General features: G+C 43.3%; 1 protein-coding gene across 1 annotated transcript in view; it reads right to left on the reverse strand.

The window, feature by feature from the left end:
• Positions 1-212: 212 nt before the first annotated feature.
• The window catches only part of LOC138268264 (ATP-binding cassette sub-family C member 12-like), a 1,444,059-nt gene continuing 1,416,972 nt past the window's right edge, over positions 213-27,299 (reverse strand). The window contains exons 30-31 of the mRNA XM_069217748.1: positions 18,049-18,213; positions 213-2,673 (exon numbers count right to left, since the gene is read on the reverse strand). Coding sequence (XP_069073849.1) covers positions 2,587-2,673; positions 18,049-18,213 — 252 coding nt within the window. The 3' untranslated portion in view covers positions 213-2,586. The remainder of the gene's footprint in view (positions 2,674-18,048; positions 18,214-27,299) is intronic.

A 27,299-nucleotide genomic window follows, 5' to 3' on the forward strand; every position in this document is an offset into this window, starting at 1 on the left:
ACTGAGATTTGATTTGTGAACATTTGTAACAATGACAAGGGAAGGGAACAATTTCTCAATAAAATTCTAGAATAACATCACTGTTATATGACCATTGTTTTAAATCAACATCTTCACTACCTACTGCTAATATTCTTCAGATTTCTTTGCACACGTCAGGTAAAACATGTAACGTGAAATTATCATAAATCTTCACGGTAAAGTGTATTTGTAGCCACCATATTTATTTGCAGTCTAGTGCTTTTTCAAACATTGAGGTCGAAGTATTCGAAATACAATTAATAACTGCCTCGTCATCTGAAATGAGACATTGGTTGAGGGGGAGTCTATACATGAATGAGGAACGTCAAGCATAATAAAGGAAACCGTGTTCGAGAGCATTGTATAAATAGGGAAAACAGGTATAAACACCTTAAAAACAATAGCATTAGAGACATGATTAACAATGCCACTTGTGGAGGTAGTCTAGTTGACTTACTTTAAAATATTAAAATTATGCGTTTTTTAGCCAATTAACATTTTACAATATCCACTTTTGGACGAGACACACGCTAGATCCGTACTCCAACCTACAACATATAAAAAACAAAGGGCCAAGTAGAAATGTTTATAAGTTTCAAATATGAAATCTTTAAAACAAAAAAAGGGGGCTGTATAAGTGATATTCTTTATTTCTATATGTTTTCTCTTTCCTGGGAACATGTGGATTATTTGCTGAATACAATACAATTCTTTCAACTTCTCTTATAGTGTTTTTGCTCTTGGTCAGGTTTTTAATCTTTTACAAATGTATCCATCTTTAGGTGGTTCTGTTGAAGAGACTAGACTTTGGGCCTGATCTTTATCTTGCAGGAAGGGACCTCCGTTACAGCTGCAACAAAGTTCCTTCCTTGCTAACAAAGTGCTCTGTCTACCCAAATTAATTTCAGGCGTACCATTTGTTTGGTCACAGCAGAGGCTACTCAATCTCCACTGTGGCCAAACTTCTCTGATGGACCTGGGGAGTAAGGGCCGTTGGAGAAATGGCTACATGATCCCCCGCTCAATTTAGATGGGGGAGGATGTAGCCATGTTTTTACTGTCCGTCGCACACAGGCAAACCCTGACAGTGAGAGACAGTAAAATGTAAATAATGCTCCCCCGGCATGGGAGGTGACTTGAAAAAGAAAATCCTATTTTAGGATTTTCTTTTCCAAAATAAAAATAAAAAAACTGATGTAGGCTTGTGTCATGCTGACACAACCTTGCCCCAAACAGGGATACACATTGACAGGAAAGGGTGTGATGCCTGTTACTGCCATTGCTTTAAAAATGACTGCCAGCCAGGCAGTCATTTATAAATTCAGCTGTCGGTACTGCCACCGGGGCGACAGAGGTATTTACTCCACCGCCGTGGTGAAACAATGGCCTGACTGCCAAAATATAAATCAGGCCCTTTGCTACCTCTTCAATTCTCTGAAACTAGCGGACTATAAATACGAGCCATCCACTGAAACAGCTTAATTTCGAATCTGACCCTAGGGTGACTTTTAAATTGTGCCATATGCAATGGCACCCAAGTGAATAAACTGGATGACACTTTTGAACCACATTTTCTGTTCTGTTCAAATTTCAGTCACATTTTCTGTGGATCCCAGGCCTGTACATATTTCGTTTTTAAATTTGAATCCTCATACACTGATGGACATGTCGAGATTGGGAACGCCTAGATCATTAGCGTGGCACTATAGAATCTAGTCATCCCCTTTTATATTTCTTACCAACAAGGACGCAGGATTTCGACAAAAACAGGGCTGTGTTTGTTTTAAGGGTGAGTGATGATCTGAGGAGGGGGGATTCCTTCTTCTAATAACCCATATGAAATTATTTCAGGACAAACCTGTGGTATTTTATTACATCAGCCCAGCCAAGACGTTCTAGGGGCTCATTACTATTAACCTTGGGTCCTTGGAATATTCACTCAGGTCTTTAAGCGTGATACTTTTTTCTAGAGGTCAAAATAGGAACTACCATTTCCTGTCTATAGTTTACTAGGCGTGAACGTGCAACACACGTTATACCACAGACACCCTCTTTTTAAAATATTTCGTATTTGAAACTTGTAACAATTTCTACCTGGATCTGTTCCTTCAATTCCAGCTCTTTTAATAGTTACCCCTTAACGAAAATTCTTCACACTGACAATATATTTGTTTATGATCCACCTGTAGGAACAAGCAGCCATTAAACCTGTTATTAAAACATGCAAGCATCGCATCTCATAATATTGACTAGTATAGAGTCTGGGGTACTACAGTACAAAAAACGTCACCATTAATTTAAATGTAAATGTATTAATTAACTTAAGGTTGATATGTAATTAAGGAGCAATAGTCTTCCAAATTGTTTTCACACGCATGATTTCCATACGGTCTAGTTAAGGCAAGCGATGTTTACTGCGGTGTAACATTCATCGGATTACAAGTCATGCGTTTCTCGTGTCCATCAGTGCTCAGTTTGCATGTTAATCTATCACAAGCACAGTTCATCCTTGAGACTATCTCTCGTATTCCCTTGGATCCAGGCGTTGGCCTCTCTGTTTTAGGGTCAGTGGTTCCCAACTGCTGCCAGCAATGCAGCGAAGGCAGAGTCGGGCTTGTGGGCAAGCGCGGTCGGAGTGTCAAACTCTGCCACCTGAAAGAGAACAGAATTTACATTTGATAACTGAAAAATTGCTACATAAACATATATATATTATTTGATAGGACCGCTCTGTGTCAATATTTCCTGCTGCGTGTGCAAGTACCTGGATTGCCTGGAAATAAGGGGTATCTTACTCAAAGAAAATGCGGTGCAGTGACTTGCAATTATGTTCTGTCACAAAGTTTTCATCCCGTACCCCATCTCAGAGATGGATAGAAGCAGACACAATACGCACAACAGTATGAACATTTAGGCCAGCAGTATATCCCCACTACAAAGCTTGTCTGTGTGAACACTGTGCTTTTCATCTGATTATAAAGTCTAAGGGGCATTAAAAATCGTATTGTACCGAGGTTTCTTCAAATACAAATTGTATTTTGTCCAAGGCCACTACTGTTAGAGGGAAACCTTCGCAGCTACACAGTAGTGAAGCTCCCGTCATAGGTATGAGAAGGACTGCTTGAGGCCCATTAGTCCTTTATGTTTTATCCAACATGCTGTATTGTGCATGCAAAAACAGCATCATCGCAAACATTTGCAGTTTTAAGGCAACTGCAACTTCTACGCCTTAACGGCATAGGCAATGGTTATCATGTTAATATGCAAGAAAGTGCTTTCTTTTCACAGCCATATTCCTCAGAAATGATTCTCATCAGTGGTAGTTTGATCATTTGGGCACGATGGTGGACACAAACCAGATCGTCAAGAAAATCATTCAGAGCGTTGAAACTATATGAGGCTGCCTAATGCTATCCACAAGTGGAGATACTGAGCATCAATGGCCACTATGATGTAAAACAGGCTAAACAATGACTCAGGAACAACAAGGTGCATTGTCCAAGAAAGCCTAACAATGCTTTCGTGAACAACAACTCTGTTTTTCTCTGCCTTAACCACGCATGTCCTGAACAACGAACATGCGTGGTTAAGGCAGAGGAAAACAGACTCAGGATCGGGAGAGGACGCGGTCAGGTAAGTGGTGGTGGGGGTTAGTTTCAGGGATGGGGGTAGTTTTAGTTTTCAAGGGCAGGGGTTGAGGTAGTTTTAATCTTTTTAGGGCAGAGGTGGGGGGTCAGTGTAGTTTTAGGGACAGGGGTGGTAGGGTCGGCTAGTTTTAGTTTTTAGGGGTGGGGAGTCAGGTAGTTTAAGTTTTAGGAGCAGGGTGGGGGTCGCAGTAGTTTTAGTTTTTAGGGGCAGGGGTCACAGTAGTTTTAGGGGCAGGTGGGGTGGTTGGGGTGATTTTACATTTTAGGGGTGGGAGGGTCGGGTGGTTTTAGGGTTGAGGTTAGGGGTCAGGGTAGGATTGTTTTTAGGGATGGGATGGGGTCAGGGTGGGATTGTTTTTAGGGGCAAGGGTAGAGGGTCAGGTAGGATTGTTTTAGGGGTAGGGGTAGGATTGTTTTAGGGGTGGGGGGGTCAGGGTGGTTGCATGCTGGAACCATGCATGCCGTTCCACGCATGCCTTTACCAGGCATGCCTTTACAATGAAATATTGTTGTTAAGTCATTCGTGGTAAAGGCATTAGTGGTAACAACGCATTCGTTGTTTCGACCGCGTTGTTCAGGCATGCGTGGTTTCAGCATGCGTTGTTCCATCTTATATTCCACTATGACTGATTGAGATGTGTAGAATGCCAAGTCAGGGCACAAGGCAGGCATCTTATTTGTAGAGTTGGAATCACATGATGGAAGGTAACAGAGATTTGGAGGTTAAAGAGAGACAGCCCTCTTGGCAGTGGTGTTTTGGTGCTAGTGGAGGTAGAACACTAGATAGCTGTGCAATTTAGAGGATGGAGAAATGCTGGATATCTAATAATGGACCAATCTGGAAGATGTGGAGGAGGCAGGAGATAGAGAACGGTTGCCTACTGAGGAAGAACACCAAGTGATGGTTTTTCGGAATATGGAGAGGAACTTCACCAAGCAAAAGACTGTTTTGGAAGAGTATAATTCGGAGGGATGGTAAGGTGTCTTCTTTGTTGGTCTTTGTGCATTTGGACTGAGAGTATGTGTCCAGTGTTTTATGTCTAGGAGTGCCTCTGTGTTTGTGCATGTGTGTGGGGGTGTGCATGTGTATGTCCATCTGTGGGTGTTTTGAGTATGTCTACATGTTGGACTTGGCCATCTCTGCAGGGTCACCCCCAAACGTTCTGCCTTCACCCCTCCTGTTCTGCTGAATTTGTTTTTGTTTACCGTAGAACTCTGTGCACTTTACTGCTGTTAACCAGTGCTAAGCACTTGTGCTCATTCCCTAAAATATGGTAAAATTGGTTTACACCTAATTGCCATATTTAATTTACATATAAGTCCATTGTAAAGTGGTATACCATGCACCCAGGGCTTGTAAATTAAATGCTACTACTGGACCTAGGGTAAAAACTGATTTGCATAAGTCAGGGTCCAAGGTGGGTGGCATGGTGGGCAAAAACAGATGGATTAAGGCCCGTATATTTGACTGGGGGTGAATGCTTGACATTGTTCAACATTCTGTCAATTATCCTATTCTTTGTATTAATGGACATGCAGCACTCTGTGCTATCCACTTAAGCATCCTGAATGCAGTTTTAAATGGCCAATTTGACTTGGCTAAATAACTCCATTGCTAAGCATTAAGCTCTCCTTTTATGACATATAAGTCACTCTTAGGGTAGGCCCTAAGTAGCCCATAGGGCAAGGTGCACTGTAATTAAAAGGCTGAACATGTACTATTAAGTAATACGTATCCTGGCAGTGAGAAACTCAAACATTCATTTTTCACTCCTGGGAGGCCTACATCTCCCGTAGGATAACATTGGGTTGCGTTACTACATTCACTAAGTGCTAACATTTGATTGAAAACACATAGAAATATCATATTTGTTGTCTATGAAATTGTAATTTAAAATGCTATTTTAAGGAAAAGTCAGATTTTAAGTTAAAATTTTGAATATGCCATTTTTAGAAAGCTGGCATTTTCCTGCCCAAGCCATTTTATGCCGGCTGCCTCTTCCTGTGTCACATAACTGGGCGTAGTTGGACTATTCCTCCCAGACAGCCACACAATAGAGGGATTAGAAGTGCCAGGATGGGACATCACTGGCAGGTAGGGGAGGCAAACTGGACCAGCACTACTTGGAAATCAATAGGCTGTGCCCAGCCTTCAGACAAAGCAGTTCACACCAATTCATTGTTCAAGTTGCCAGGCTAGAGGCAGGGCTAGGGGGGCAGGAAATTCCAAGGACCTCAAAGGAAGATCTCTAGAAACTTCTCCCACTTAAAAGAAGGCACCAGGTATAAAAATAGGACCCTCAGAACCACTCTTAAGTTCACTGTCTGGACCTTTGGGAACACCTATGAGGACTGCTGACTACTGCGGTCTGCTGTGTACTTCAGAGACTGCTTTTCTACATTTGAAAGGACTGCACTGCAGCCTGAAACCTGTCTTGAATCCTCAGAACTCTGTTCAACTTCTTGAATCCAGCACTACCAGAGTGACTCCAAGGGCTAGTTGGCTGGCCTCCTGATCAGAGCCTCGGGGACAGAAAAGGCACCACAAATCTTGAAACCACACCTGGACCCAGCCTGAGTGAGTACTAAAGATAGGTGTGGGATATATTCTGCTCTTCCAGTGGAGTTGTTGGTGTTTGGCCAGTCAGAGTTCCAGCCAAATTTCAACAACCTCCAAGTGGTGGAGTTTTTCTTGCATGCAGCTCGCGAACAATACTTTGGTGAGCACAAGTGGGATTTGGTGTCCCTTAGTATGATTTTCATGCTCTAGGCGGGCACCCTGCAAGATTTCTCCAACATAGGCAGTCATAGGAGTTTGTAATCTTTCACAGCCATTAAGCTGTCGCTCGAGTAGAAAATCTGCTTGACCGGCAACAAAATCAGCTCGAGAAGCTGCATCCTCCGACACACCACAAGGAGCCATTCACACTGATTTTTCAGCACCGAATGAGCTTCTGGTGCTAAATCACAGAGCGAGTAGCGCAAAGTGCCTATTGCCACTCAATGGTGGAATTCTGTAGAGTTTTGTTTGTAACTCTGCAGAATTCCCCAGAGTTAAACTCCACAAGTTCTGCCCAGGCCTAGTCCTAACCCCCAAAGTTGTGCCTCTCTGGCCCTGGACCCTTGGTAGTGGTGTTAAAGGTGACCAGATAGACAAAATCCAAAATTTGGGACTCAGAAAATCTTTGCCAAAAAATATTCTGACAACCAAGAGGAGACCAGGACCAATCTGCTTGGCTGTTTGCCCAACGTGCATCACTGGTTGGCCTGATTTTACAGCTGCTGGATTTTAGTTGTTCTGGTGTCAAACAGTTTATTACATTTTGCTATATTCTCCTACATTGGTGTGGGGTTTTTCTTATGTTGTATTTTCACTTTAATACTGTTTGTGTGCTGCATAAATAAGTTACACACTGCCTTAAAAATAAGCCTTTCTCCTTTTGAGCCAAGCTACCAGAGGATTAAGCACAAGCTAATTTAGTGACGTTTTGTGGTACACCCTGACAGGGATTGTGGCTGTTGCTTGAGCAGGGTTAACACCCTACTCAACAAACAACTCAATTTCTCACACAACCCATTTGCCTGTATCTGGTTATATGTTACCTATATAGACACTCCCTGAAATCACTTCTTCACAATGGGCCTAGGCATCTGGGGGCAAGACCCTAAATGTCTGATGACCTCTTGCATCTGCTGGAGAATCTCCTGGTACCTGACATAGGTTTGTAACCTTGAGCAAAAGCTTATACTTTACATAAAGTGGCCACACCTTGGCAGAGGGTTGACACCTAGGGCCACGGGTGACCTCCCTGATACCTAGTCAACTCAGCAGCAGAGTGTTTGTAACCCTGAGATATTAGCAACACTCTTAACATCACACAGTGTATCGTAGTATCAGGTGCAAATCCTGGCAATCAGGGGCCACGCTTGACCTCTAGTGGCCACTCTTGACATAGGGTAGGAACTTTGGTTTCTGATGAAGAATCACATCAAAAAGGGACAGCCTGTGCATAAGGCTAGTTTCCTTGACGTCTAACATACACCCTTTAGTTCTAAAGTTCACACCACACTTCTAATTGTCATCCTTGCCATGTATTGAATATGCCTGGATTCTGCTTGATATTCTTGCCATAAAGTGGGCACCTCTGGAGAACTTCTCTATATCTGGTGGTTATACCTAGCATCCAGTAACGAAAACAGCATGCATGGCAATATCTGCCTTTTAAGGGAAAGTAATAGGCAGGTGTAACTGATGAAAATTATAAGCTGTTTCTGAGGGACCAAATTAAATGCTACTAGTGGGCCTACAGCACTTATTGTGCCACCCACATAATTAACCGCTTAATCATGTCTTAAGACTGCCATTGCAAGGCCTATGTATGCAGCTTCACTGCCACTTTCACTAGTAATTTAGCACTACTTGCAAAGCCTTAAACTCCCCTTTTGCTATATATAGGTCACTCCTAAGGTAGGCCCTAGGTAACCCCTAGGGCAGGGTGCTATGTAAGTAAAAGACAGGACATGTACCTATGTGTTTTATATGTCCTGTTAGTGAAAAACTCACACATTTCTTTTTCACTACTGTGAGGTCTGCTTCGCTCATTGGCCAGCATTAGAACTGTCCTGATGTACTTTTAAGTGGTAGATTCTGATCTAAAAGGAGTAGCCCTGTCATGATTAGTACGACCAGAATGGTAAAACAAAAATCCTGCTTACTGGTGAAATTGGATTTAGCAGTATGGCCAGAATGGTAAAAAAAAAATCCTGCTTACAGGTGAAATTGGATTTAGAAATGTCACTTTTACAAAGTGGGCATTTCTCTGCACTTACTGCCTTCTGTGCCTTACAGCCTGTATCTAATCCACGTCTGAGCTGCCTGGCTGAGAGCTCCTCTTGTGCTTTCCACACAGACAGCCATAAACACAAGACACTCAGCTGCATCTGCATTGATCTGCATACAGATGGGTTTCCCTCGACAGGAAGGGTGGAGGGGCTCTCACTTACACTTCAAAGGCCAGTGACCTGCCGTCACACAAAGGACTGATAACCCCCACAGGGCTCCTGGCAGTCAGGGCTGGGTTATAAGGGGAATGTGTGGACTTCAAACCCACTCTTTGAAGTTCCCCCACTTCCAAGGCACTTTTGGGTATATATACTGGGTCTGTAACCCTCCAAAATCAGACACTTCTGGATCTATAACTGGACTCTGTCAGTGAGACTGCCTGGCCGCCCAAAAGGCTCATCTGGACTGCTTTGCTGGAAGGATTCCTGACCTGCTTGTAGCTCTTCTGGCCCCTGACTCTGCTGGAAGAACTCTGCCTTCCAAACAAGTGCTCTCCAAGGGCTTGGATTGAGCTGCCTTCTGTTCTGAAGTCTCAGGACCGCAAAGACTTCACCAAAGAGAAGAAAATCCCCAGGTGTCAGAAAATCGATGCAATGCCTGCTGAAAGAAACGCACCTGCACATCAAGGATTTTCAACGCATCATCCTTGGGCATCAAAATATCCCTGAGGAACCAAGGCTGTGCTCCTGGGAATCAACACATCACCCTGCAGCGTGGAAAGGAAGGACGCATCGTCTGTGCTGTGCCAGAAAATCTGACACAGTGCCTTATTTTCCAAAGCATCTCCTCATCTGTAGCCCCGTGCATTGTTATTTTTGACGCATCCCAGGTACTGTGCGTTAAAAGGATACAACCACTGATTCTAAAGAACTGAGACTCATTTAAACCTTTAAAAAGTGATCTTGATTTGTGCACATCGGATTTCTGTTGTTTTGGTCTTATTTTATTCAGATAAATATTATCTATTGTCATAATAGTGTGGATTTATTTTGGTGTCTTTACTGTGTTACTGTATGATTTATTGCACACATATTTTACACATTGCCTTCTACGTGAAGCCTTCCTGCTCTGTGCCAATCTACCAGAGGGTGTTCACAGGATAATTTAGGGTGTGTAGTGACATACCCTGACTAGGATTGTGGTTCCTACTTGAACGGGGTGCATACTTCTGCAAACTAGAGACCCAATTTCTAACACTGACCTATTATCACCCCAGTTGATTCAGAAAATTCTTTATTAGTTGTAGAAACACTGGTCATAAATTGCGTTTTTTGTGACCAGCATTTTGAAAATCAGGTCCTAAATGCTTCAAATTAATGACAGGTTGTTTTAAATGGGGTAAGGCTATCTCATGCATTTGAAAAGAAACATTAATTTCCATCTTTCTAGTACTATCTACCCATGCGTGACCATTGTATACCTCAATCCTGAAAGAAAAGCATATACAAAATCACTTTGACCTGAGGGGCAAGTGACTGATTCATAATTAAATATGTAAAGTTTCTCAACTTATCCTTAAGGTAATGGAAACCCATAATCTGTAAAACATAGGCCCTCATTATGACATTGGTGGGCGGTGGAGGCCACCCGCCAATGCCATCCAGCCATCAGGCCGCCTGTGCAGCCTGAGCCTTGCCGGCCCTATTATGGCTTCTCCGCTGGGCCGGCGGGTGGAAACAGAGTTTCCGCCTGCTAGCCCAGGGGGGAACAGGTCCTTAACATTGCAGCCAGCTCCTAATGGAGCAGGTGGCAATGTGACAGTGTATCGGGTGCAGCAGCACCTGTCACGCAATTCACTGCCTGTAATTCCGGCAGTGGAATGTGCGATGGGGCTGTGCATTGGGCTCCTGCACTGCCCATGCCAAGTTCATGGGCAGTGCAGGGGTCCCCAGGGGCACCCAGAGGCCCCCATACTACCAGCCTTTCCATGGTGGTGTTTACCACCATGGACAGGCTGACAGATGGGGACTCGTAATCCCCAGGGCAGCGCTGCTTGCAGCGCTGCCCTGGCGGATTACAAACGCCGAGACTGGTGGTGTCGGTAGTTTGACCGTGGCTCCGCAACTGTCATAATGTCGCAATCGGACTGCCACTTTGGCGGCAGTCCTACTGCGACTTTGACCCTGGCAGTCTAGTGAGGGCATGTGGATATAAAATATCCACTGCATTTTTAATCAAGGAACTATTTCTTTCATTTCAGATAATCTTTGTATCAAAATACATTTACTACTTTTTTGCTGAATGAAACAAACAAAATGGAAGGATAAAGTGAGCATTGCAGCCACAAGAAGGAAGTCAGAAGGCCAGAAAATACTTAGATGGTCCCATATTGTAAAGGAAGTATAGCAGCTGGATATTAAAGGCCCTTCACGACCGCTTCAGCAATGCCATATCAGTATGCACAGACCCCTTATACAGTGGCTCATCGTAATTTCTGGCTGCATCAATAAAGTGATATTACAAATATTCGCCAAGGGACATCCAAAAATGGGGAATTACTGAAGGAGTTGGGGAAAGCAGCAAACTGTTGCCAAGATCATTTAACATTTTCGGACCATTTCTCATTTGGCGAGATCTTCATCTTTTTGCGTGGGAAATGTGTGAGGTTAAATTGCCATAACACCTGTAAGGAGATGACTCTTTTACCATGGTCAACCCTAAAGATTTGGACTGAGCCAGTGCTCTGACCCCATGAGTGTATGATTGATTGGCTTATACCAAATTGGCTTAAATGAACATACCTATGACCCCTACTGTATGGTATCAAGGGTATCCAGGACCTTTACCTTAAAGTATCTCTCCAGGGCTGCAGCACTTATTGTACAACACTGAGTGTCACAAAGTAAAATGTCTCCCAGGCTGCCACTGCAGACTGGCTGAGCAGTTTTAAACTTCTAACTTGACTTTGCCATTTAAACTAATGACAAAGGCCAAGTCTCCTATTTTAATATACATAAGTCATCCCCACAGCAGACCCATAGGTGGTCATTCTGACCCTGGCGGTCTTTGACCGCCAGGGCGGAGGACCGCGGGAGCACCGCCGACAGGCCGGCGGTGCTCCAATGGGGATTCCGACCGCGGCGGTAAAGCCGCGGTCGGACCGGCACCACTGGCGGGGTCCCGCCAGTGTACCGCGGCCCCATTGAATCCTCCGCGGCGGCGCAGCTTGCTGCACCGCCGCGGGGATTCCGACCCCCCCTACCGCCATCCAGATCCCGGCGGTCGGACCGCCGAGATCCGGATGGCGGTAGGGGGGGTCGCGGGGCCCCTGGGGGCCCCTGCAGTGCCCATGCCACTGGCATGGGCATTGCAGGGGCCCCCGTAAGAGGGCCCCTACATGTATTTCACTGTCTGCTGCGCAGACAGTGAAATACGCGACGGGTGCAACTGCACCCGTCGCACAGCTTCCACTCCGCCGGCTCGATTCCGAGCCGGCTTCATCGTGGAAGCCTCTTTCCCGCTGGGCTGGCTGGCGGTCTGAAGGCGACCGCCCGCCAGCCCAGCGGGAAAGTCAGAATTACCGCCGCGGTCTTTCGACCGCGGAACGGTAACCTGACGGCGGGACTTTGGCGGGCGGCCTCCGCCGCCCGCCAAGGTCAGAATGAGGGCCATAGTGTCCTAAGGCAGGGTGAAGCATTTTTAAAAAAATTACGCAAAGTATTTTTATATGTTCGAAAAGTAAAACCCCAAAATGTTGTTTTTTTACTGTATAAAAGCTGGTAGCCCTATTGGCCATTGCAAGGTTACACACTGATAACTCAGCTGTGCTGGCTTATGAATGGGACTATTACAGTTGGCACTTTAAGGTATCAAAATAATCTGCACAATAACTCCAACTTGAAGCCCAAGTCAAATTTAATGTAACTTTTGAGTAATGCAACTTTTAGAAAGTTGCCCGAGTTTTCTAGTACCCATTCGCAGATGCTGGCTACAAGATAGCCTTCTCCCCTTTGGGGTAGAAGTGTGAATGGCTCCCAGAAAGAGACAATGCCATTGGAAAAAGTGTCACCTCTCCCTGGCACGAAGCCACACAGGGTGTGAGCCCAAAAGAGAAAGCCAGCTTTGAAGCACAAATGGTGGACGCTCATGAGAGGGGCTGCTCTTTTGTTCTGGTAGATGGGTTGGCATCAGGGTCAGAGAGGGGAAAATAGTGGTGAAACTAGTTTTCCAATGGGTTTGTAGCCATTAGGGAACCACACCTCTAAGGTGGGCTATCAAGCTCCACACATCAGGAGAACGGTCCTGCCATATTATGAGTGAGCAGAATAGTGCACTTTGGAACAGCTAGATTTCACACATTGCAGGAAGACATCCTCATATGGGAAATGACCTGGTATCCCATTGGCTAGTAACCACCACATCATGTAAGGGCACTTTCTGGGCATAAATATGACACCCATGGCACCCAGACCTCAAATTACTTCTGTGGTGGAGGGAGGACCAAGGAAGGACTGCCCTGCTGATCTCTAGACACATCAAGAGGGGCTGCACCAAGGACTGAACTGCGCCTGCTGCTCCTTGGGCTAGCAAAGAGAGGACTGTGCCTGCTGTTAACCCCTGAGCCCCAAATAGAAGAGGTGAACTTGAAGAGTCAGTTGGCGGACTTCCTGTTACAGAACGAGGGCCACAAAAGCTGAAGAAGCCCACCTTGGCTTGCCAGTAGCTACAATCTTTTGATTGCCACTCAAAACCAATGTGCAGCCTGAGAGACTGACTCCCAATGCTCCAAAGTTTCACCCAAGTCTGCTGGACTTGGGAAAGTCATTGGAGTGCAGTTTTGTCACTCAAGAAGTATACTAGCTTTCACCAAATGGAACCACTGGTTTCGTTGGCCAAAGACCCATTGACCAGTGGCAACTGAACTTTTGCTAGAGTTACCAGGACTTTGAGAGGCATCAACCTCTGTGGTCAAAGTCACCCCACCAAGACGGTGGCCCAAGGAGTAACCCCAAAAATCCCCCCGTCAACTGCACATCATCCTCAGCATCCTATAGCGTTTTCAGCACCCTTTATCCCTTGCATCAAGATCACTCCATTCATGTCTATGGCTGTTCACCCATAGAGCCTGGAACTGGACTTGAGACTGCTTTGGTGACAAGGTAACTGTTCAACAAATCCTTACTGGCCCCCTTGTCATGCTTACTGCCAGAGTACCTCTATGAAAGTTTTCAAAAGTTTCTGCTAACAGGGGTAGTTGCCAATGCTTGTTTACATTTTGAGTGAAAAACAATGTTCTCTATTTTACTTAAAAGTCTATGGCCCACATCATGAGTTGGGCGGGCAGCGGAGGCCACCCACTAAACCCGTACAGCAACCTGACCACCAGTGCGGCCAGAACACCGCCAATCCTATTACGAGTTCACCGCATGGCAAGCGGGCAGAAACAGCATTTCCACCTACCAGCTCTGCAGTGAACAGGGCCTTAACATTGATGCCAGCTCACAATCGAGCTGGAGGCAATGTGGCAATGCAGCGGGTGCAGCAGCACCCATTGCACTTTCCACTGCCCTTAATTTGGGCAGTAGAAAGCGCGACGGTGCTGTCCACTGGGGCCCCTGTACTGCCCATGCCAAGTGCATGGGCAGTGTAGGGGCTCCCATTGGGCCCCCGGCACCCCTTTCTGTCAGCCTTTGCATGGCTTTGAGACCGCGGGCACCGCTAGGCTGTCGGCTGGTGGGAACCTGGTGGTGTTGGTGGTCCGACCGTGGCGGCTCCACCACGGTTGTAATGTGGAAGCCGGACCGCTGGTTTGGCGGCTGTCCGACCTCTACCGCAGCCCTGGCAGTCTCATGACTGCCAGGGTCGCATGAGGCCCTATATCTCTGGAACCCTCCAGTGAGTTTTGTTTGATGTCTAAAAATTTATAAAAATAAGATCTATTTTTTATAAAATAGAGTTGGATTTCTTTTGTGTTGATTGAGTTTCCTAGTGCATTGTTTTGGTACTGCCAAATGCTTTATGCTTGTTCCTTTGTTTAAGCCTGACTGCTCAAAGTCACAGCTACCCAGCATTGACCTAAAGGTTTTACAAATGAGCCTGACTGGACCCAATATGATATTGTGAGTGTATTACATGGCAAGGTTCCACAACACACCATATAGGAGACCACATTCCGCATAACACTGTATTCTTGAATTATTTCCACTATCCATTTCTGGCCAAATTAATAATTATACTGGACTCCTGATGATGGTCTAAGAAATGAGTGTGGTGGAGGCCTTACTTAGGAGGTGGAGTATGGATTAAGAGGCTTGAGGGACTCCCCACCAGTACATATAGTTTACCAAAAACTTGAACTAATCAACTAAGGCTTGGAAAAGGGGGTCTCACAGAGGATTGGCTTAGACGGTTCAGTGAATAGGGAGGGTACAAGTAGGTCCTCTAAATGAATGCAAAGTGAAAAAGAGCACAGAGAAAAAACATTAGAATACAAATAAAGCAACTAGCAAAATTGAACAAAGGGGTTGCCGTGAATAAAAACAACATTGAAAGGAAATGATACTTGTAACATACATAAGACAACATAATGTGACATTTAGAACTGTATTTAGACATATTTGAAAGCAGCATTATTCACTTCCCATCCTAATACACTTGAACAAGTACATTTTAGTCAAAACCACAGTTCTGTAGGGTAGTCATACCACTATATGCCCAAAGATTACTTCAGAATAAACTTTGATTTTAAAATTTTAGAAGCATGCAGAACATTGTATGGTAATGCAATGTTCCGCAATAGTAATAGTAATATTGTTGTAAATGTGGCTGTTCTGGAAAATTTCAATACATTTTTTAAAGAGTTTCTGAACCCTATGCTTTTTGGAATTAGGATTTTGTGCACTGTGTCACTGCTACTGAATGCTACAGCAATGTGTTCTGTCCCTAAACTGATGTAGTACATGATACAGAAAATACACCAATGGAATGAAAGATACATCCTTTCTGTGGGGTGTAGTGTATATTCACACAGCCCACATGTATAATCACATATATAAATAAAATACATGACTGCCAGGCGCACCATTGTTCTCTATCTCGACTGCAGTTTAAAGACACTGCTGTGACATATGGCAAGGGGAAGTGTTGTTATTATGTAAGCTACCCATAAAGGCTGCCTTATGGGCCCTAAAGGCAGGGTGCCTAATACATAATACAGCCTGAAAGCTATTTCACTGTGTTGGCCCAGATTCATTTTCTATCAGACAGGCTTTGGTGTGATTAGAATATTTAATCATATATCGCCACCTGGGAAGATGCTAGCATAATCCTTTGATGTTATTTCTTACTCGCCATTCAAAATATGCTTTAATTATGGGATCAGATTTTTCCTAACTTAATGCAACTACATAAAAATGTACTCTAGGCTGTGTGGCTTAAAACCAGATCTTCCACTCATCACATCTACGGAGCTGGGATCCACATCTTTGGCTGGGAGAGTTAATAAATGTGGCTCGGACGACAATGGCCTGCCTCGCAGTCCTAGAAGGACAGTAGGATATTAACTGCTGACCGTTTTGCTGAGATTAGCCTTTTTCAAGTGGACAAGAACAGTTGTAGGCAAAAAAAAGGACAATGTTAGCATTGCCTCTTTTTACTTGGAAATGCTAGGGAGTACATCAATTATTAATTTCCTAATCATTTCCAGAACCTTCAGAGATAGCTAGGTCCCATTTCTAATCAGTGAAAGGACCAGTTTAGATCCTTTCAGGTGGGAGGAGTGCTCATCTAAAGAGGAGAGGGGCCAAGGAGCCTAATGCAGGACTGTATTGTGACAGAGAAGTTCTGCCATACTGAAGTAAGGGCTCCTGGAAAGATTTATATTAAGGAAAAAAGGATACATTGGGCACTTAAGCCACCATCCCTTCAGACATTTTTGGATCTTGGAAGACTGAACCTAAAGATGAAGGCCCCACTGGAATAAGGCTCCCAACTGCTGTTGGAAGAAGAGGACTCAAGGGCACCTGACTGCTGCTGCCACCCAGGGATTGAAACTGCTGTCCAAGGGTCACCCAATTGGCCTCTTTTTTGCTTACTTCAGAGACAAAAAAATAAAAGCACAGCTGATGTCAAAAGGGTCAAGCTGACCACAGATGACTTGTATCTGCATGGGGTCTGGCTATAGAGAGACCTGTTGCATAGAAACCAGTTCTGAGGAGCTAAGTACTGCAGAACTGAGCACAAGAAACTCTCTGAGCAGTTGGGACTTAGTCATTTTTTTCACCTCTGCAGGATCACTCCACAATTCTAAACCCAATTTCTAACAAGTATGGTTTTTATGGGAAAACATTTGGGTACAATAACATAACAGCTACCAAGTGGGAGACAATTATTGGGTGTGTTATTTACAATCAAACTCATAATTCTGACCCCTGAACAACCAGAGGTTTATGCAGGGGTCGAAAAATAAAGATCAACTCACAATCATGCTAATAGTGGTCAAAGTCCATCAGAGCTTGAAAATATGTCATCTAAATTATGAGTCTTCACTTAAGCAAAGTTGTTTTGGTTTTGCTGTTTGGTTTTGGATTTTGCTGTGTGCATTTTATTCTGCGATGTTTTCAATAGAAAAGGTTTATTTTTCAGAACCATGGAAACTTTTGTACTTGAAGTTAAGGATGTGTATTTTCATATACTGACAAGCTGATATTTGAGGAAAAACATTGTAGATCCAAAGTGTATAGAGTATTGATAGCCATTCTGAATGAAGACTACAGATGTTATTTCTTACTTTTGAGTGCACAATATCTATTATTTAATAATTTTTCTGAAGGCAGCTCAGCCGCTTTTAATCATCAGTACTGTAGCCTGAGGCCTGATCCCTTACAATTGGTGTAATCTGAATGTTTTGCTATCTGAGACTCCAAGATCTGTGGATCATTAGATGACTGATGAACTATAGAAAGATAATATATGATGGAGAATCCATTTCGGGGAAGTAGCATCTGAAAATGAAAGGAGAGAGGGACTAGAGATGAGGGGAGAACGTTTCATATTTTGAAATGATAGAAGCCCACGTTAAATTGCATCCACGCACTAAACCAACTGGATTTAAAATGGGTGGAGTTTTGACCTATTTCCATGGAAAAGAATGCAATAATTGTGCCATGTACACAAATGTTCTCAATATTTCCTTGGAAACAAAACCACCAAATCGTCCTGGGAACAGGTACATTTTGCTCAGCAGACCTTAAAGTATTAGACTAGCTCATGAGATACCAGTAAAACATGTGGCTTTCTTGTCCAATTTTCTTCTTTTGTCAACATTTTTATAGCAGTTGAACCCCACATACCGCTTCGCTGGAATGTTCAGGCTTGTTTGCTTCAAACACTAACTCAGTGCATTTTCGACAGTCTATTTTCTATCTAATTGTTTCAAAATTCACCAACTGCCACTGACTCTCATGAAATATAAAAATGTGAGGGGACGTTCAAAATATTGTCAGAACAGATACATTCACCAAGTTGTTGGTTTCTACTCAACCCCTTCCACACAATAAAATAAATGTTTATACATTTCATGTTCTGTTTGCAGCTGACCTGTCCATTGTCCATGACGAGGATGCGGTCACACTCCAGAACGGTGTTAATCCGATGAGCAATGGTTAACACTGTGCAGTCCTTAAATGCCTCTCGGATTGTTATTTGGATCAGGTGGTCTGTTTCTGAATCAATGGACGCTGTGGCTTCATCTAATAGGATGATCTGAAAATAAAGAGCAAGGCATTAAATAATGCAACTTTCAAATGATACAGCACTTATATTACATTATTGTTATATTGAGTTTCATTACGATTTTGTAATTCAGCACTTTTGGTCAGCAGTATAAAATAAAAATCTCTCCCAAAATGTGTTCCATTAGACATTAATACACTTCATTCCTGCGGAACGGATAATTCCTACCAGATGGTGCTATTTTCAAGAAATTAGATTTGACGCAAGGAAGTGGCCTGCCAGTTTTTCTCAGTCTCCTACCTTTGTTAATTGAGAAAATGAGCTTTAAAACTATAAATCTAGGACTTTACATTGATTGCCCTAACCAACTTCCTTGACTCTTCTGTTTGACTCAAACATGTATTTCACAAATATCTCCTACTGACACTAGAGTAAAACATTGTCATCAACTTTTCTTTCTAAGGTTTCTATATCATCAACCATGAATTACACCTGCATGCAACTTTCTGTGAGGCTGTGGAAAATGTACAGACATTTTGCTATATGCACACTCTGTCTAATACAGACACTTCATGGCCATTTAACTCATCTGCAAATGTGTGTACTAGTGGCCCTGTGGAAGATGCATGTAGTAGTATGCATCTCAGTATTCTCAGTAGTCACCTGAGGCCACATTAGGCAGTGGTGCTTCTGAAAAAAGACAAAGCCATTCCTTGGAGGAGGAAGGTCAGGAAAGAGCATTGCTGTGAGGCCTCTCCTTTTGGAACAGTTTGCAAATTATAAAGGTGTGAAGATGGGTGTGTACAACACAAGTTATTTGGTTCTCCTTCACTAGCATTGCATGAACACTCTGTCATTTGGCTCCTCCACCATAACCTCAATGCTCCACATTAAGTATCTAATTCCTCCAGCTTAACCTTTTACCTAAACCCTACCAGATACCACTGAGACTATGGCACACAGGGATACTAGGGCGCCGGCCTGCTGGGGCAGCCTAGAACCAGTAGTGAACTCCTATCACTTGGTATGGGAATGACTCCCTGCAGTCTAAGACTGGCAGGCAATATTTACCACTCTTTCTAGAGTGCTTGGGAGTAGAGGCTTATATACCTCTCCCCTGAAAAGTTTCATTTAGGATTCATGGATAGGTGGAACAATAAAGTTGGAGGCAAAATCCTGGTGGGATTGGAACTGTGTTAGCCAAATAAGACATTGCTATATTCTGGAATGCTGCATTGCCCCGCTTACCTGGTTCTATGGGAGCAAGTGATGAACTGATGTGCTAAACAGGAAGAACATGGGAAGATATAGGGGAAATAGCTGGGGCTGTTCTAAAAAGAAACAACATTGAACTATACTGTGAAATCCTTTTTTATGATGCATACCATATTTTTGCATGTGGCTATGCAATACTGTGGCAACTGTCTCAAAATAACAAAATCCCGTTTATTAAAATTAAGTATCTACTTCCCCCCCTGCTTGTCTAGGTTCAGAAGCTCTGATTGGACGCCAGTTCAGAGATCTGTTAGGCCCCCATAGAGCCTTGAATGATTCCCAGCTTGGACCCAAAGAACCCAGGCCTCAGACTTCCTATACATTCCACGGGTGAGCAGTATATTTTTTCATAAGGTACTGCACGACCAGATGACCATCATTTGACTTTTTGAGCCCTGCCCGGGCTCCAGGAGGTCAGATGTGTTTTCTCCAACAGTCCCCTCTGCAGAGACAGGGTACTTGTGACCAATTTGTCATCCAGTTGTTCTCTCCCAGCTGCCTTCCATCCCTGTCTCATGGCTCTTTCCTCCGAGCCTTGCTTCCCGGAGAGCAGGCAGGGATACAAAGCTGAAATCCCGATGTAGGGTGGCTTGCTCAGGGGCAATTTAGCCAGCACTGTACCCTGATCGCAATGGCCAAGCTGACATGGAAGTCCCAATGAAGACTCATTTGACTCAACCAGCGCTCAAAGGCGTCGGCTGTTATTCACTCTGATGGCCCCCTTTTTTACTCGGTGTACCGAGATTACAAGAAAGGCAGGTAACCTTCCTCCAGATTAATATAGACAAGGTGTTATGGAGCCCCTTATCTTCTAGTCTTTCTACCTAGGTGCGGTGAGGACTTAGCCAGGCCCTTCCTGGTGCCCCAGGGCCCTGAGTCTGCAGCTGCCTTTCAGCACAGTCTAATACACCTTTCCTCCAAGCCGTGCTTCATAGAGAGCTGACAGCCCCAGCAGGGTGGCCTGCTCGGGGCAGTTTAGCCACCAATGGGTCTTGATCACAATGGCAGGGATGACGAGGAAGTCGAGATGAAGCCCCATTTAATTGTCCAAGCCCAATTATGGCTAAAAGAGTTTAGATGTTGCTTGCTCCACCCTGTCTGCACTATCCAACTTGGTCTAACTTTTTTGAAGACTATTCAAAAGAGCAAAGGCCAAGCAGCCTGGCAGCTTAAGTGGTCTGACCAGAGTGGATGGGGTTGGGTAACGCTAGGCCCGGATGCTGTCTGGTGATCTGAGCCCCACATGCTTGTCTGTTGTCCTCAGCCAATTTCAGAGTTAGTCGGTCTTCAGAGATAGGCAAGCCTTATTCGGGAGGGACAGGCCATGGTCTTCATTGCCCTAGGTGGACAAATGGGATTTGGATTCAGTTCCCAGAATCCAGAGTAGTGGAGATCTGCACCCTTGTGGTGTCCAGTATGGTAATGCAAATGATGCTAGAGAAGCCAGATAAAGCCCCTGTGGGAGTTCTCTTTACTTTATGAAGGGCATAAAGTAAAGAGAACAGTTGCCACATAGAATCTGAGTTCTTCCAACAGGACATTTGAATACATTTTAGCTTTACAGTCTTATATTGCAATAAAGCCATACCCTCGAGTTGCTCAGACTGACGTTTTAAGAGAAGGTCTGAAAAATGTAACCATGCCAGAGTCTTACAATAATCTTTATTTCACAAAGACTTTATATAGAACACTAGGGCCTGATTTATGAAAAGTTTGCATCGTCTTTGTATCATTTTTTGACACAAAAGCGGCCCAAACTTACAGAATACAATTATATTTTGTAAATCAGTGCTGCTTTTACGTCACAAAATTACGGTAAGGTGGCACAGACTTTTCATAAATCAGGCCCCCAGTTTTGAAGCCCATAAACCATTATGTTTATAGTTAAGTCTTTACAATATAGATCACATGAATTCCAAGAGGTAGCCAATTTTGTGAGCTCTCTGTTTAGTTTGATAACCAAAGAATCAATTAATTTTAACTATGGTGATGATTTAACAAACAAGTTGGTAACATATTGCACTTGCTCATCAACTTCTACTAGCTCTCACTGGGCCTAAGCATTTCTCCATCCAGGTTATTGACTAAACCCCAAATTTATATTTTAATCATTTTTCAATGACCCCTGAAAAATCCCAAGACACCCTTTAATAAAAAATGAAAATTTTTTGCTTCTCACATTTTAAAAAATATTTAATTCAGTTCATTTCTAATTATATACCACATTGTCACCATTGAGGATACTAATCTATTTATATTTTGGAGCTATTTGACACTTCTTAGTTAGCTTTGAGGAGGTTGTGTGACACTATATGGAACTGACAATGTCAACTTATAGAAAATATTGTATACCACCATATTCTCAAGCTACGTTTATAGAGTTAAGTATACTATTCTTCTTAACTCCACATCTGATTTGTTTGATGATAATGTGATAGTCAATATAGTGGACACAATATTTTGTCTTCTAATGTATCGCACAAGATATAGCAAACCCTCACTTCGGGGGAAAACTATAAATCGTTAACACTCATTTGTGGCTTTAATAGATTTTTTTTTTTTTTATACTACTAGTTTTGTCCCAAACAATTATGTTAAAGAGGGATGTACAATATGAATATTAAATACATTTTCAGAGAACTGATTATTATTCTGTTTGTTATGTTATGCTAATATTTTATGATTGTTTTTGTGAAATATGCAAAAACAAACTATGATTGATTCAATGCTCAGTACAGCATAGTGGCCTCAGGCAGGAAAAAAACAAGCAATGTACACTGCGCTGTAGTAGAAAACTCCCAGTGTGTCTAGGAAATTGAGATCCCATTTTTCAAAAATAACCCCCCACCTTTTTATAAAACTGAATATATAATATACTCTCATTTATCAGTATTTAAGAGATGCACCTTGATTGCAATAAACTCAAACTAAATCAGTGCCTTTGTCTTTGAAAACAGCAAGCACTGCTGACTGGTCAGTAAAGCCATCTCAGTATGTCATTCCTCAACAGCACAGATCTAGTCTTCAATGTTGGAGGTTACATTCTCTTGTGTTATGAAGGCCCTCAAGGCAAGGAGTCTTACTCATTTATTACTTCTTTTCTAGGCCATGGTGATAGATTTCTTTTGATCTGAACATATTCAAATGGTGGTCAACTACAGGAGAATCTTTGGAAACCTACATTTAACCTAGCCTTGTCGGGTTGTGGTGACAACCAGGATTAATATTTCAAAACAAGTACTGAAAGAAAGAAATTGAAAGCAACCTTGGGCTTTATAAAAACATACACAGCCATAAAATCTTACAATGCGCACCTGAAGAAGAAGGCAGGCCATATTCAGGTGAAGCCGAAATACTATGCAATGTGAAGACTGGCTTAGACCAGTGCTAATGTAAAAGTAAACCATGTATAAGGCAAACAAGGCATCAACATTATGCATGCAGCCACAAGTAGTGATCGTCCAGGGGTGAATAGGCATCATTAATGCAATTTGTCTATTTTTGTATTTATAATCATTTAGTTATGTTTTTATTTATTCATTTAATAGTTCTATTTACGGCTCGATCACCATGTGAGGATAATAGGGTGTTTTACAATGCAACAAGAGATATATATATATATATATATATATCAGATTATAACGCTGTAATCAGTAAAAAGTAATGGCCTAAGAGCCATTGATAAGCTGAATAATTAAGACAACAAAAAGACGGTTTTGTGACAGTTTCAGATTGCAATAGGACAGATAAATCGGACAATGGCAAATTAGCTGGGCTTTTGGATGATGTCTAAAAGACATAGGCCCTCATTATGACTTTGGGGGTCTCTGAGGGGGTCTCTGAGCGAGACCGCGAAAGCCACGGATGCCAGAAGACCGCCAGAGCTAGCAGTCTTCCACCTGCCATATAATGGCCTGCCATATAATGGGTACTGCCGGATTTCCGCCACACTTTGGCAGTAGCCATGCTGGTGGGTGGTGGCACTCTGGCGTTGCTACCACCTGCACTTCCCCACCAGAAGGATGCCGCCAGCCGTAATAAGACCATTAATTCGGCCTGGCGGTGTCCTGCTGGCGGGGTGCTGGCAGCAGTGGCAGCGCCCTTTCTGTTCCCTGCCAGACGGCATCCTCACCGGACAAGGTAAATCGGGCGTCCGACAGGGGAGTGGGGTGGGAGGGTGGGGGGGTGTGGGGGGGGTGTGTGTGCATGTGTGTATGCATGTGCATGTTTGAATGTGACTGAGTGTTGTGGTATATAGTGTAGTTGTATGCATGTGAGTGAATAAGTGTATGAATGTTGAAGTGAGTGCATGTCTGCATGTTAGTGTGTATGCATGTGAGGATGCATGTTTGGATATTTGTGTGTATGCGTGCCTGAAATTGTGTGTGTGTGTAAGTGAATGCATGGATGGATGCGTGTGAGTGAATGCGTGTATGGATGAGTGTGAGTGGATGCATGTCTGGAAGTGTAGGTGAGTGGGTGTATGTATGGTGCGCGTGGGTGTCTGTGTGCATGTATGCGGAGAGGGCTGCTGGGGGTGCTAAGTGAGTTGGGGGCACTGTGACTGTGGGGTGGGTCAGGTGCTTGCTGAGGGGGCATCCACCAGTGACAAAGAAGGAATTCCCAGTCACCAGTAGCCCTACCACCATGGTTTTCATGGCGGTGCTACTGCTGTGGAAACCATGGCGGTGTACCAGGCCCTAATACCACTGGTGGTCCTCTATGGACCGCCAGGTTGGAGATGAACATCTCCGTCCCTGCAGTTCATATAGCCATGGTGGTATGGGGGAGATGTGGCGGGGGCGGCAGCGGCCAACCCGCCACACTCATAATGTGGCTGTCCTCATCACCAGCCTGTTGGCGGTGATACGGCCACATTAACTTTGGTGCTTGGAAGACCGCCTGGGTCATAATGACAACCATAGTCATAGTTTTGTGTCTCAAATCTCCTGGTGGGTAATTCCAAAAAGGAAGTTGTCATGTCTGAAAAAGATTGGATTTGCACTTAAGTTGTTTTAAATCAAAGTGCTTCAAAGAATGGCATGTTCTTACTTTTTAGTCTTATTCATCTGCACAGCATACCCATGTGGTTGCCCAAGCATGTCAATGTGTTAAATGGATGACTTTGAAGGTTAAGAAGTCTAAGCAGTCAGTATAAATCAGAATTATATGATATGGTTGATTTTCTGGTTGAAGAAAGAAGTTGAATGCATTTGAGTGGACTGCAGGAACTTTGTAGGATACAAGAAAGAAATACATTGCCTAAAAATAGACAAGAAACACCGGAAGCATAAGCATAAGTTCTCCACTGGGGTGCATGTTTGGAGATGGACATTGGCAGTTTACATATACACTGCATACATGTCAGTGCATAATGCTCTTATGGGATATTAAGATCCTGTATGGAATGATACTAATCAAAATAGTGCTCTATTTAAAGTGTACTGCAACCTTGAACCATAATTTTAATTAGAACAATTTAGTACTATTTTTTATTAGATGTCTAAGAAAAGTTTTTAATCCCCATATGAAACACACGAAGCTGGAAGATATACCAGTGATGTCAAAAAATAAAATTGTAGACTCAGCATCCACTAGGTAGGGAGGGTGGGTAGTAAGATAATGCAAAGATAGTTGAAGCCTCTATTGCCATGCTGCGTTGAAGTTGATAATTTCATAGTGAATATGTAGTTGAGATTATATTTATGACCTCATTATGTGCACCTACTGAAAATCCAAAAGTAATAATGTCATTTGGTTAAATACAAATGCATATAGTACAGTTAAGTTGATTTAGGAAATATTGCATTTCTGTGCCCTACATCACTGTATCGGACATTGAAACAGTGCTCTATTGCAGGAAGGATGCAAAATCATCCGACAATAAAATCTGATGTTTCTTCTCTTATTTTAAATGGGATACATACATACAGGGCAACAAAGGCTTTTCACTGCAGCAAGAAACAATAGAGGTATGGAGATATTTATTTATTTATTTTGTTTATTTACATTCTTGTATAGCAAAGCAGGGCTAGCAAATGTCATTGCGATTTACAATAAATCACAACATAAGGCAAGTAAATGACTTTCTTACACATAATATTGAGAGAAAAATGTAGACAAACAAAAGAATATAGATCCAACATTGGTTGAAACAACAAAACCGCTATGTTAGAACAAACTGATGTGGAGAAGTGTGGCTCAATGGTTAGAGCGGCAGACCCTGAAGCAGAGATCTGGCTCAAGACCAGGGTTCAAGTCCCGCTTCGGCAGGTCTTGGGCTCAATTCCCCTTGACCAGATAATTCTCGCCTCAGTGCCTAATCTAATTCATGGGTCCCACTCTGCAACTCTGGGCAATAGCTTGCTTAATCTCCACAACGGCCCCAACAGCGCTTGGATGCCTGGCTTCACCCGGGGGGTGCTCAGGAGTGGGTGCCTCACAGGGAAAAGCCAGGAGGGGTTCCATAGCGGTATGAGTACAGCGCCTTGAGACCCTAACGGGTGAGTAGTGCGCTATACAAGTGCTAATTTACATTTTTACATTTACTGATCTTAAGAAAAAAAAATCATATAGAAGCATTTCGAAAAACTCAGCTAACATTTCGGAAACAGAGGAAGCTAGGTCATTTGGAGGCAAAGTTAGAAAGTGAGAGGGGAACATAATGGCTTCCTTAGAATTGCCAAGAGGGTAACCTTCAGTTAGGAGCTATAGAAAGAGATAAAGAGTGAAAGAATGAAGGCAAATCAGTAGGAGAGGGAAAAATGTTATACTATTGGTAAAAACATGCTGAAGCAAAGAGTATTCTAAGCAGACTGAACCAACAAGATCTGACTAACCAGGAGTGAAATTGATAATAGGGAAATAAAGAATCCCTATAATTAAGGAATTAAGAAATTAAGGAAACAAAGAAGCAAAGAGAAGCTTAGGAGCAGAAAAGTGAAGATACATTAATGGTTTTGCCACAGAAGCCCAGGAAGCAGCAAGCCATGGAAGCATGAAAGAACTCTGCAACATAACAAGGAAACTCTTCAGCAGATACAGCAAGCCAGAACGACTTGTTAAAAACAAAGCTGGGAAGACAATCATTGATAATAAAGGCAAATAAAGAAGATGGCTAGAGCACTTTGAAGAACTGCTGAAACAGCGCATTTCATAGTCTCCCCCAGACATACAGCCAGATGACATAGACTTGCCAATCAACTGCAGCAGACCAACCATGGAAGAAATACAGCAAACCTATAAACATCTGAGAAATGGGAAGGCAGCAGGTCCAGACAACATTTCTGCGGAGGCATTGAAGGCAGACATTGAAACTTCAGTAGACATGCTGTAACCTATGTTTGAAAGGATATGGGAAGAGGAACAGGTGCTGTTAAACTGCAAGGACAGATATCTCATCAAGAACTCCAAGAAAGGTGACCTGAGTAACAGCACAAACTACTGAGGGATAACTCTTCTATCAACCCCAGGTAAAGTGTTCAACAGAGTCATCCTGAACAGAAAGTCAGTGCTCAGTTGCGAGATCAACAATCCGGCATCTGCAAAGATACACCCTGTACAGAGCAGTTTGCAGTACTGTGCATCAACATTGAAAAGTCGATGGAATGAAAGTCCCCCCTCTGTATCAACTTCATCAATTATGAGAAGGCATTCAGCAGCATGGATAGAGAGCCCCTTTGGAAACTCCTCCGCCACTAGGTTGTGCCAGATAAACACGTACAAATCATCAGGAACTCTTATGAGGGAATGACCTGCAACATAGTCCATGGAGGACAACTCACAGATGCCTTTCAAGTGAGGCCCGGTGTCTGCCAGGGTTATTTGCTCTCACATTTTCT

The sequence above is a fragment of the Pleurodeles waltl genome, chromosome 12 (assembly GCF_031143425.1).
Source record: "Pleurodeles waltl isolate 20211129_DDA chromosome 12, aPleWal1.hap1.20221129, whole genome shotgun sequence".
Taxonomy (NCBI): domain Eukaryota; kingdom Metazoa; phylum Chordata; class Amphibia; order Caudata; family Salamandridae; genus Pleurodeles; species Pleurodeles waltl.